The 11,916-nt window shown below is 43.5% G+C and overlaps 2 protein-coding genes across 4 annotated transcripts; both read left to right on the forward strand.

The window, feature by feature from the left end:
* Window positions 1–785: 785 nt before the first annotated feature.
* On the forward strand, window positions 786–8,220 carry LOC119296769 (obtusifoliol 14-alpha demethylase-like). Of its 3 annotated transcripts, none has more exons than XM_037574841.1 (3): window positions 786–922; window positions 1,812–2,307; window positions 7,050–8,220. In XM_037574841.1, the coding sequence occupies exons 2-3, from the start codon at window positions 1,825–1,827 to the stop codon at window positions 8,058–8,060; spliced, it is 1,494 nt and encodes a 497-aa protein (XP_037430738.1). In that variant the 5' UTR covers window positions 786–922; window positions 1,812–1,824; the 3' UTR covers window positions 8,061–8,220. The 3 variants fall into 3 exon arrangements, with proteins under 3 accessions (XP_037430738.1, XP_037430737.1, XP_037430739.1); XM_037574840.1 differs by lacking the exon at window positions 786–922 and adding an exon at window positions 1,004–1,089; XM_037574842.1 differs by lacking the exon at window positions 786–922 and having other exon boundaries at window positions 1,817–1,942; window positions 2,052–2,307.
* Window positions 8,221–9,304: 1,084 nt separating this feature from the next.
* LOC119298738 (obtusifoliol 14-alpha demethylase-like) lies at window positions 9,305–11,694 on the forward strand. The gene is made up of 3 exons (XM_037576024.1): window positions 9,305–9,452; window positions 9,893–10,395; window positions 10,487–11,694. The coding sequence occupies exons 2-3, from the start codon at window positions 9,910–9,912 to the stop codon at window positions 11,474–11,476; spliced, it is 1,476 nt and encodes a 491-aa protein (XP_037431921.1). The 5' UTR covers window positions 9,305–9,452; window positions 9,893–9,909; the 3' UTR covers window positions 11,477–11,694.
* Window positions 11,695–11,916: the final 222 nt, after the last annotated feature.

Below are 11,916 nucleotides of genomic sequence, written 5' to 3' on the forward strand. Positions count from 1 at the left end.
CTTCTTAATTTTTTTTCGAGAGTATGCCAATGGCGTACTGTTGTAAATTGCTTTCTCTCTTCTTCTTAATTTGACTGTTGCCAATCTTCACTCAAAAGAAAAAAAAGACTGTTGCCAATCGAACATGCAGTGTTTTGGCTAGTTTTAGCATAGTAACCAAGTTGTGACTACAAATATTTCTCCCAGCAGCTAGAGTCTTGACCTGCTTAACCATGTTCAAAATTTGTGACGGCTCAGCACGGTCTATCAGTCAACATGTTTATCTAGTGTTGTGTAGTCCAACACTCCAACTACTAGCCGCCCATGTGATCACTGACGCCTGAGGTTTTTCAAAAGAGTAGGCAGTGATATATGCTTAAAGATATTATTTGACCCTCGATTCTGTGCAAATATGGTGAGCTACATAATAGTTAGGCACTTGATACCTTTCAGTGCTATTTTCTCCTAGTCACTGTCATACAATTAAGTTGCAGACTCCAACTTGATTACCAGCTGCCGAATACTAGTAGAACACAGTACGGTATCTATGCTAGCTACTGAAAAGAGTCAAAGCTCAATTTTGAACAGGAAGAAACACGTGCATGCATTAGTCACAGTGGATACTAGCTAAGCTTGGATGCTAGTTAAGCTAGAAGTAATGTTGGACTTCCCAAACTGTTACTACTAGCTAGCTTGCCCGTGTGGACCGTGCTGGTATAACAGTTAGTCATACATAGCTTGGTACCCTGCACTCACTCTCTCTATATATTCTAGCTATCCATGTTAAGTGTCCTTACCTCCTTCCTGTGTTTTCTATGTGCGGCGCTGAGGACGGTTCTAATTTACGATGCTACATGATATATATATGTGAGACACTAACCAGCTAGCAGGTAGTATACATACACTCATGAGCTCACAACCCTCTTTGCCGAGACATATTGAGGTATGTATGCATGCTAGCTAGATCTTCTTTCTAAAGTTAGCGCTGTGGATTAATTAATTTTAACTTGCCAGGTCTCCTATCTGCACGCTAAGTTGCTTCACGATTTGTGATTTTTTTTTCTCTTGGCATATATATCAGTAATATTGTCATGTCAGCTGCATGATATGGTACCTTGTTTTTTCCTTTTTTATTTTTTACTCCAAGTCAATATTTGTAAGCCAAGCTAGCTAGATTTGTAGAAACATCCATATGTTATGTTCGGTTAGGCCCTGGGTGCTGTCCATCTTTTCAAAAAAGTAAGTTATATATGCTTGGTTATTCACTGAGTATATAAAAATGAAATTTGTTCTCAAGTAAATTTAAGCATCATGGTTATATAAGAAGTTTATTCAATTCTAAGTGTATAAAAGGACTTCTAGTCGTACAAGAAGTTTAACGAAAATGATAAGTACCTGACGTCAGGTACTTGCACATGGCAAAACAAACAATTTTTATGGCAATTTTAGTTGATGCGCGGATGTCCATTTTTCTTACAAGCACAACAATTTTCCTAGCAAAAAGATAAACTAAGACAGATTTGCCATGCTTGCCCACTAAACTTGCCATCCTCAACAAATATAAAATGTCACAAAAAACGTTCCTTTTGCCATGTGCACGTACCTGACATCAGGTACTTTATCAGATTCCAAGTTTAATCGATTTGTTCTCAAGTAAATTTAAGCATCATATATAGTTCTATAAGCATCATGCATGGTGTACAATATATACTCTAACATCTTAACAGTCCATTTATGTGACGTCCATAAAAGGACTCCTAGTCAATCCAACTCATAGAGATGTGCCTAACAAAATGAAGGGGAGGGAGTAACTCATACTAATGTTCTTGCAGGCCAAATAACAACATGGACTTAACAAGTCTTACCGCAGTGTGGTGGGCCGTGGCTCTTCTTTTCATCACCGTGTTAGTCACCAAGATTTCAAGAGCAAGATTCACCACCGTTGATCTACATCGTACAACAGGTCAACTTCCTCCCCTGGTGAATGGAGTTGCTCTCCTCAAACTATTACCTACCCTTTTCAACAAGGGTCTACCGGCAATGATGAATGATCTATATGTCAAATATGGCAGTGTATTCATGGTAAGTTCATTTGGAGTGAAGGTAACACTGTTGATCGGGCCAGAGGTGACGGCTCATTTCTTCCAAGGTCTGGAGTCGGAGATTAGCCACGGTAATCTGTTTGAGTTCACTGTGCCCATGTTTGGTGAAGCAGTTGGTTATGGCAGAGATACCGCCACCCGAACTGAACAAATGCGCTTCCATATCGAAGCATTGAGACCATCAAGGTTGAGGAGCCATGTTTATCCCATGCTTCAAGAAGTGGAGGTGCGTAGCAAACAGGCTGTGCCCTTACTCATTTGTTATCACTAGTACAGAACCGGGCAATAGCACCGGTTCGTAAGGCCCTTTAGTGCCGGTTTAGGAACCGGCATTAAAGTTTTGGCACTAAAGCCCCCCCCCCCCCCCTTTAGTACCGGTTCAGCACGAACCGGTGCTAAAAGGAAACCACGTGGCACGAGTCAGCTCCGGGGGCCGGGAGCCCTTTAGTACCGGTTGGTAACATCAATCGGTACTAAAATGTTTGAGGGTTTTTTGGTTTTATGATTTTTTTTCATTTAATTTTGTGTTTTCTATTTTAATTCTTTTTCGTTTGCTGGTATTTTACGGTACTACACATTTTACGGTACACACACGGTAGCGCTAAAGTACACCCGAGCGTAGAATCGCTAATCATGCGCTCCGGCTAGGTGGGCGGACCGGACGTCCGCGCGCAGTGCCACAAATTAGCCAACCAACAGACCTCCCTCCGCTTGATCGTAAAAAGGATGGAAACCATCGTAACATCAATAATTGATTACCTGGCTGCATAGACCACCACGCCCAGCCAAATTAGCTGACCACATCTCTTTTAGTTTAGACCCTCGTAACGGTTTGCAAAATATAGTAAAATGATTACCGCACTAGATTTGCCTTGTTAACTAGCCGGGTAAATGACTTCTGTACGTGCCAATTGTTGTTAGCTTTGGGTATGTGGTAATTTGATTATGACACGTCATTACTACTAGTATTAAATTTTAGTTTTCCCCATTACTAGAAGTACAACGTGGCGTTACCATAGATTTATAATTGAGCCCAACTTGGCGTTACCATGAATTACTAGATCTACCACTTGTTGTTACGATACATGCAAAAGTGAACATAACGTGGCTATATAAGACCCTTCACGGCCCTTGGAGATGCTTCCTTCTGGCCTAGCACGGTTATGAACATATTTCTTTAAGACTCCCATGAACCTCTCAAAGGGGAACATATTGTGTAGATTCACATGACCCAAAACGTTAATCTCTTCGCATAGGTGAACTAGGACGTGCGTCATGATGTTGAAGAAGGATGGTGGGAACACCAACTCGAAACTGACAAGACATTGCACCAAATCATTCTGTAACCTTGGTATGATTTCTGGATCGATTACCTTCTGAGAGATTGCATTGAGAAATGCACATAGCTTCACAATGGCTAATCTAACGTTTTCCGGTAGAAGCCCCCTCAATGCAACCGGAAGCAGTTGCGTCATAATCACGTGGCAGTCATGAGACTTTAGGTTCTGGAACTTTTTCTCTACCATGTTTATTATTCCCTTTATATTCGACGAGAAGCCAGACGGTACCTTAATACTGAGCAGGCATTCAAAGAAGATTTCCTTCTCTTCTTTGGTAAGAGCGTAGCTTGCATGACCCTGATGTATGCCGTCTTTTCCGTGCATACGTTGCTGGTCCTCCCGTGCCTCAGGTGTATCTTTTGTCTTCCCATACACGCCCAAGAAGCCAAGCAGGGTCACACAAAGATTCTTCGTCACGTGCATCACGTCGATTGCGGAGCGGACCTCGCGGTCTTTCCAATAGGGCAGGTCCCAAAATATAGATTTCTTCTTCCACATGGGTGCGCGTCCGTCAGCGTCATTCGGAACAGGTTGTCCACCAGGACCCTTTTCAAAGACCACCTTCAAATCCTTGACCATATCATGTACATCAGCACCAGTACGGTGGCGAGGCTTCGTCCGGTGATCCGCCTCACCTTTGAAATGCTTGCCTTTCTTTCTTACGGGATGCCTGCTCGGAAGAAATCGACGATGTCCCAGGTACACATTCTTATTAGCCAAATATATACTGTCGGTATCATCCAAACAGTGTGTGCATGCGCGGTATCCCTTGTTTGTCTGTCCTGAAAGGTTACTGAGAGCAGGCCAATCATTGATGGTCACGAACAGCAACGCCTTTAGGTCAAATTCTTCCCCCATGTGCTCATCCCACGCACGTACACCTGTTCCATTCCACAGTTGTAAGAGTTCTTCAACTAATGGCCTTAGGTACACATCAATGTCGTTGCCGGGTTGCTTAGGGCCTTGGATGAGCACTGGCATCATAATGAACTTCCGCTTCATGCACAACCAAGGAGGAAGGTTATACAAACATAGAGTCACAGGCCAGGTGCTATGGTTGCTGCTCTGCTCCCCAAAAGGATTAATGCCATCTGCGCTTAGACCAAACCATACGCTCCTTGCGTCATCTGCAAACTCCTTCCCGTACTTTCTTTCGATTTTTCTCCACTGCGACCCGTCAGCGGGTACTCTCAACTTTCCGTCTTTCTTACGGTTTTCTCTGTGCCATCGCATCGCCTTGGCATGCTCTTTGTTTTGGAACAAACGTTTCAACCATGGTATTATAGGAGCATACCACATCACCTTGGCAGGAATCTTCTTCCTGGGGCGCCGGCCCTCGACATCACCAGGGTCATCGCGGCTGATCTTATAGCGCAATGCACCACATACCGGGCAAGCGTTCAAATCCTCGTACTCACCGCGGTAGAGGATGCAATCATTAGGGCATGCATGTATCTTCTGCACCTCTAACCCTAGAGGGCAGACAGCCTTCTTTGCTTCGTACGTACTCTCGGGCAATTCGTTGTCCTTTGGAAGCATATCCTTTATCATTACCAGCAACTTTCCAAATCCCTTGTCAGATACACCACTCTCTACCTTCCATTGCAGCAATTCCAGTGTGGTGCCCAACTTTTTCTTGTCACCTACGCAATTCGGGTACAACAATTTTTTGTGATCCTCTAACATGCGCTGCAACTTCTTCTTCTCCAAATCACTTGCGCAGTTTCTCTTTGCATCGGGAATGGCCCGACCTAGATCATCAACGGGCTCATCTGATGCCTCTTCTTCAGCTTCTTCCCGCATTGCCGGCTCAGCTTCTTCCCGCATTACCGGCTCAGCTTCTTCCCCCATTGTTGTATCATCGTATTCAGGGAACCCATGGCCAGGATAGCTGTCGTCGTCCTCTTCTTCTTCATTGTCTTCCATCATAACCCCTCTTTCTCCGTGCTTGGTCCAAACATTATAATGGGGCATGAAACCGGACTTAAACAGGTGGACGTGAATGGTTATTAACGTAGAGTAATTGTGACCATTCTTACAGCGAGCACATGGACAAGGCATAAAACCATCCACCCGCTTGTTTGCCTCAGCCGCAAGCAGAAAAGTATGCACGCCCTCAACAAACTGGGGAGAGCATCGGTCATCGTACATCCATTGCCGGCTCATCTTCATTACACAACACCAAATAGACCAAATTAATACAAGTTCATACATAAAGTTCATACAACACTTAAATGCAACAAACAAATAACTCTCTAGCTAAAGCATTTAAATGCAACAACAAATACGATCAAGATCGCAACTAAGGCAACAATGGATCCAACAGCATAATGATACCAAGCCTCACTATCGATGGCATATTTTCTAATCTTTCTAATCTTCAAGCGCATTTTCTCCATCTTGATCTTGTGATCATCAACGACATCGGCAACATGCAACTCCAATTCCATCTTCTCCCCCTCAATTCTTTTTAATTTTTCTTTCAAGTACTCGTTTTCTCTTTCAACTAAATTTAACCTCTTGACAATAGGGTCGGTTGGAATTTCCGGTTCAACTACCTCCTACATACAAATATCTATGTCAACTTGATGGCCATAATTTGTCATAAACACGAAATGCAACTAGTTTTAAAAGAAAATATATATACCACATCCGAATCATAACAAGGACGAGGGCCGATGGGGACGGATATCAAAACCATGGCACTATATGTATAACAAACAACGTATGGGTAAGATAATTATACGAGTAACTATATATCCAAATCACACAAACATTAATTTTTATATAAAATTTCATGAACAAGAGGCTCACCACAAGGTGGTGCCGGCGACGGGACGGTGCGGGCGATCGACGGTGGTTACGACGGAGATTTAGAAGGCACTAAGTAAACCACACCTACATATGCAAACTAAGTGTTATTTTTGACCTCAAATTGCATATAAATCAAATACTAGCACATATATATATATATATCCTCCCAAATTAATAAACTCACAAATTAATCACTATATAAAGCATTGCAAGAGCTAATCTAGCAATGAGAGATGAAAGGGCAAAGTTGCTAACCTTTGTGATCATTTGAATGGATGGGGGCCTTCAAATCTTGACAAATTTTGGGCAAAATGTGTGATGAGCTCGAGAGGAAGAGGGGAAGAACAGAGAGGAGAGGGGAAAGGGGAAGAACAGAGCGAGCTCGGGTGGACGAAGGGTTTATGTAGGACGACCCTTAGTACCGGTTCGTGCCAAGAACCGGTACTAAAGGGGCTGGAGGGGCCCCAGTCTGACAACATCCTGCCACCACTCTCATTAGTACCGGTTCGTGGCACGAACCGGTGCTAAAGGTTCGCCACGAACCGGTACTAATGAAAGCGGCCCGGCTAGCCGTTGGAACCGGCACTAATGTATACATTAGTGCCGGCTTAAATACAAACCGGCACTAATGTGCTTCACGTTTGACCCTTTTTCTACTAGTGTATTTTTGCCCCGAAAAGGGCCTCTAGCTCGGTTTATGCATGCAGGCATCTTTTCATTACAAAGTTTAAACCATAAATTACTCATCTGTTCTAGAGTACATGTTTACATACAAGTTGCACAAAACTTATGTTGTATTGATGCATTCATGCAGGGTTACTTTGCAAAATGGGGAGATGAAGGCATAGTTGATCTAAAGCTTGAGTTCGAGAAGTTACTCATGTTGATCTCAAGCAGGTGTTTGCTCGGAAAAGAGGTTCGGGAGAACATGTTTGATGAAGTCTACACACTATTTCACGAGATTGAAGACAATGGTGTGACTTTGATCAGCTTCTTGTTCCCATATCTCCCATCTCCAGCAAACCGGCAGCGAGATAGAGCGCGCATAAGGCTAACACAAATCCTTTCTGATGTCGTCAATTCCCGTAAGAACTCTGGCAGAGTTGAGGAGGACACGCTGCAGAAATTGATCGACTCTAAGTACAAAGATGGTCGCCCTACAACGGTAGAAGAGGTAGTCGGGCTAATCATTGGCTTGTTGTTTGCTGGAAAACACACCAGCTCTCACACTAGTACTTGGACTGCAGCTTGTTTACTCAGCCATCCAACTTTCTTGAGAGCTGCCATTGAGGAGCAACAACAAATCAGTAGCAAATACAAGGACATGGGGCTAGACTACAATGCATTTATAGAGATGGATACACTACATAGTTGCATCAAGGAGGCACTAAGGAAGCACCCTCCAACACCAATGCTGGTCCGCAGAGCACATAAGAGCTTCATGGTGAAGACGAAAGAGGGCAAAGAATATGACATCCCGCAAGACCACATCGTAGCAACTCCCACTATAGTCAACAATAACATCTCTTATATCTATAAGGACCCTCAGGTATATGATCCATGCCGGTTTGGCCCCGAAAGAAGAGAAGACAAAGTAGGTGGCAAGTTCTCTTACACGTCATTTAGCGGTGGACGACACATTTGCACTGGGGAGGCCTATGCTTACATGCAACTTAAAGTGACATGGAGCCATTTGCTGAGGAACTTTGAGCTCGAATTGATCTCCCCTTTCCCCAAGACAGACTGGAGCAAGTTCTTGCCAGAGCCACAAGGAAAACTACTCGTAAAATATAAGAGGAATGGCATTTTGCAGTCACTTAATTAGTTGATCTACTGCAACCTATATGTGTATATGTACGCTTACTTCTGTGTAATATCAATGCAATCGTGTTTGGATGCCACATTTAGTGGCGGACTTGGCTTTGAGTGCTAGTAGTTCCGTACCCACAATTATGTTCATCAAGAAATAAACACATAGTCTTGGTTGGTTTCTATGTCATCCGTCCTTTTGAGTCCTTCCACTACTTTTTCTGTTGCATTTGAAAAGATTCCTGGTTGGCAGACTTTGTGAGGCTTGCACTAAATGGAGTATTCACCCCTAAAAAAACCAAATGGAGCACTCACTATTCACTACTGAAATGGCCCGGATTGGTAGTGCGTCCTGTTGGACACTCGGCAAAGGATCTCATAAACCGAGTGCAAAAAAAAGGCCCTCGGCTAAGGTTGGACACTCGACAAAGCCTGTTCTTTGACAAGTGCCATTCAGAAAGCACTCGGCAAAGACATGGACTCTCGGCAAAGGCCTAGACACGTATGGTGGCCTTCATCTGAAAAGGATATTCCTACCATGCATCTGTGATCTTTTGTCAGTAATAGCATAATCTGTAGAAGTGTGCGTGTTTCAAGTTCTTGTTGAAAACCACGGCCTCTTTCTCCCCGATTATTGTGTTTTGCGAATTTTATGAACCAAAGAGGCCCTATGCATGCCCAATTATTATTCCTTACAAAAAGGGTCGCTGATTATTTACACACACACACACACACAGAGAGAGAGAGAGAGAGAGAACAACAACAACAACAACAACAACAACAAAGGCTTTAGTCCCAAACAAGTTGGGGTAGGCTAGAGAGAGAGAGAGAGAGAGAGAGAGAGAGAGAGAGAGAGAGAGGGAATATTTTGCTAGTTAAATTCATAGTCAAAACGTGGCCTAAGATACAAACCAGAAGCGAGGGAGTAGTATTTTCTCTGGTAGTCATTGCCAGACCCAGACTATTAGGTTGCAAACTCCCACTCGGGCACGAAACCATGGATTACGACTAGCTAGGACTTGACGTTCCATACGTGGGGAGTACAGCAGCACTGGTAAAAGACACCACACTATGTACTCAAAAGTCAGAGATATTTCCAACCAAGAAGAACCAACGGTCGGGCTCGGGCATTAGTCACAGTGTGGCTGCTAGCTAGGAGTAGCTGTAATTGATGTTGGACTTCCCAGACTGCACTCACTCACTCTCTCTGTATATATTCTATATATCGATGTTCATATCCTTAGTTGCCTTCCTGTATGTTACTCCGCACAGATCTCGCACTCACTCACTGCTAGTTAGCTAGCTAGCAGAGATTGCAGCCCTAATTTGATGATAGTGCAGACATACCATTTAACTAGCTGCTACTAGCTAGTACGTGAAAGAGACGAATAAGCTTCTACGTATTGAGGTATGCATGCATGCTGCCACCTCTTCTGTTCATTAGAGTTTGGTGCATGCGCGTTGTTGAGGCAATATAATGAAACCATGCATAGTCTATTCTACTAGTATTCTGTACTTTTAATCAGTGCCGTTAGCGATTTATTCATTCTCCTTTTTGGCTTTTTTTTTATTTTCTACTCTCAGTCAGTATTTGTATGCCACTAGCTAGATCCGCATAAACATCGATATGTTATGCTTGGGTGTTCACCGAGTCCATAAGAATGTGATTTGTTCTCAGGTAAATTTAAGCTTCAAGCATGCGTGGTTATATAAAAAGTTTATTCAGCTGTTGTACATGTAGGGAAGTGTACAATATATGTACTGTCAACAGAACAACAACAGTCTATTTAGAGATGGGCCTAATAAAATGAATGGGAGGGAGAGTAACTCATACTAATGTTCTTGCAGGTCAAATAAACATCACCATGGACTTGACAAGTCTCACTACGATGTGGTGGGCCATAGCTCTTCTTTTCATTACTGTATTGGCCACCAAGATCACAAGAGCAAGAATCACCAACATTGATCCACAGCGTACAACAGGCCAACTTCCACCCATGGTGAATGGACTTGCTCTCCTAGGATTATTACCTACCCTTCTGAAGAAGGGTCTACCACCTATGTTCAATTATCTATATGTTAACTATGGCAGTGTCTTCACTGTAAGTTGCTTTGGAGTGATCAAGGTAACACTCTTGATCGGGCCAGAGGCGACGACTCATTTCTTCCAAGGTTTGGAGTCAGAGATTAGCCATGGTAATCTGCTTGAGTTCACAGTGCCCATGTTTGGCAAGGCAGTTGGTTATGGTAGAGATACCGCCACCCGAATGGAACAAATGCGCTTCCACAGTGAAGCACTGAGGGCATCCAGGTTAAGGAGCCATGTTTCTCTAATGCTTCAAGAAGTGGAGGTGCGCCTTTTTACTGTGTGTGTGTGTGTGTGTGTGTGTGTGTGTGTGTGATGGACGGGTGGTGTATTAATTGACTCATGTATATGCACAGGATTTCTTTGCAAAGTGGGGAGAGGAAGGCGTAGTTGATCTAAAGCTTGAGTTCGAGCAGCTACTTATGTTGATATCAGGCCGATGTTTGCTTGGAAAAGAGGTCCGGGAGAATATGTTTGATGAAGTCTACACACTTTTTCGCGAGATCGAAAAGGGTGTGACCTTGATCAGCTTCTTGTTCCCATATCTCCCAACTCCAGCAAACCGGCAGCGTGATAGGGCACGTATAAGGCTAACAGAGATCCTCTCTAATGTTGTCGAGTCCCGTAAGAGCTCCGGGCGAGTGGAGGAGGACACGCTGCAGAAACTGATTGACTCCAAGTACAAAGATGGTCGCCCTACAACAGTAGAAGAGGTAGCCGGGTTGATCATTGGCTTGCTGTTTGCTGGAAAACACACCAGCTCTCATACTAGTACTTGGACTGGAGCTTGTCTTCTCAGCCATCCAGCCTTCTTAAGAGCTGCCATTGAGGAGCAACATCAAGTCGCCAAGAAATACAAGGACGGACCAGAATACAATGCCTTCTTAGAGATGGATACGCTGCATAATTGCATCAAGGAGGCGCTGCGGAAGAACCCTGCAACACCACTGCTGGTTCGCAGGGTCCATAAGCGCTTCACGGTGCAGACGAAAGAAGGCCAACAATATGACATCCCGCAGGACTACATCGTAGCAACTCCTACTATAGTAAACAATTATATCCCTTACATTTATACGGACCCTCAGGAGTATGATCCAAATCGGTTTGGCCCAGAAAGAAGAGAGGACAAAGTGGGTGGCAAGTTCTCTTACACATCATTTGGTGGTGGAAGGCACGTTTGCACTGGAGAGGCTTATGCTTACATGCAACTCAAAGTGATATGGAGCCATTTGCTGAGGAACTTTGATCTCGAATTGGTCTCTCCCTTCCCTAACACAGACTGGAGCAAGTTCTTGCCAGATCCACAGGGAAAATTACTCGTGAGATATACGAGAAATGGAATTTAATTTGCAGTCGCTTAACTATATGATCTACTTCTACTTGTATTCATGCAATCAATATGTACTGTATGCATATGTCTTTTGATATGTGTAACACACAAAAAAGTATGTTAGTATTTGTATGACACATACTTGTATTGGGAGACAATGATGTTACGTTCAGTAGCGGACTAGGGTTTGAGTATGGTCAATACCCACAACTATGTCCATAATAAATAAATATATTGTCTTTGTTGCTTTCAATGTCTTTCCTCTTTTTTATCCTTTCACTTCTCCTTTGTTCATTCGAAAAAATTCGTGGTAGGCACACTATCTTACGCTGATATTTCTTGCAATCTTGCACTGATATTGACAATGACGGAACGAGAGCGCGGAGGGGAGGGGAGGGGTGGTCACTCGTCAGTGGTGACTCCGATGAATAGTCTATTTTCACTTGGAAAACTTAT

The sequence above is a fragment of the Triticum dicoccoides genome, chromosome 5A (assembly GCF_002162155.2).
Source record: "Triticum dicoccoides isolate Atlit2015 ecotype Zavitan chromosome 5A, WEW_v2.0, whole genome shotgun sequence".
In the NCBI taxonomy this organism is placed as follows: Eukaryota; Viridiplantae; Streptophyta; class Magnoliopsida; order Poales; family Poaceae; genus Triticum; species Triticum dicoccoides.

Coding starts and splice junctions, on each gene's coding strand:
- LOC119296769 (XM_037574840.1), top strand. Junction 2,308..7,049: donor CCATGCTTCAAGAAGTGGAG/GTGCGTAGCAAA, acceptor GCATTCATGCAG/GGTTACTTTGCAAAATGGGG.
- LOC119298738 (XM_037576024.1), top strand. CDS start 9,910: ATGGACTTGACAAGTCTCACTACGATGTGGTGGGCCATAGCTCTTCTT. Junction 10,396..10,486: donor TAATGCTTCAAGAAGTGGAG/GTGCGCCTTTTT, acceptor GTATATGCACAG/GATTTCTTTGCAAAGTGGGG.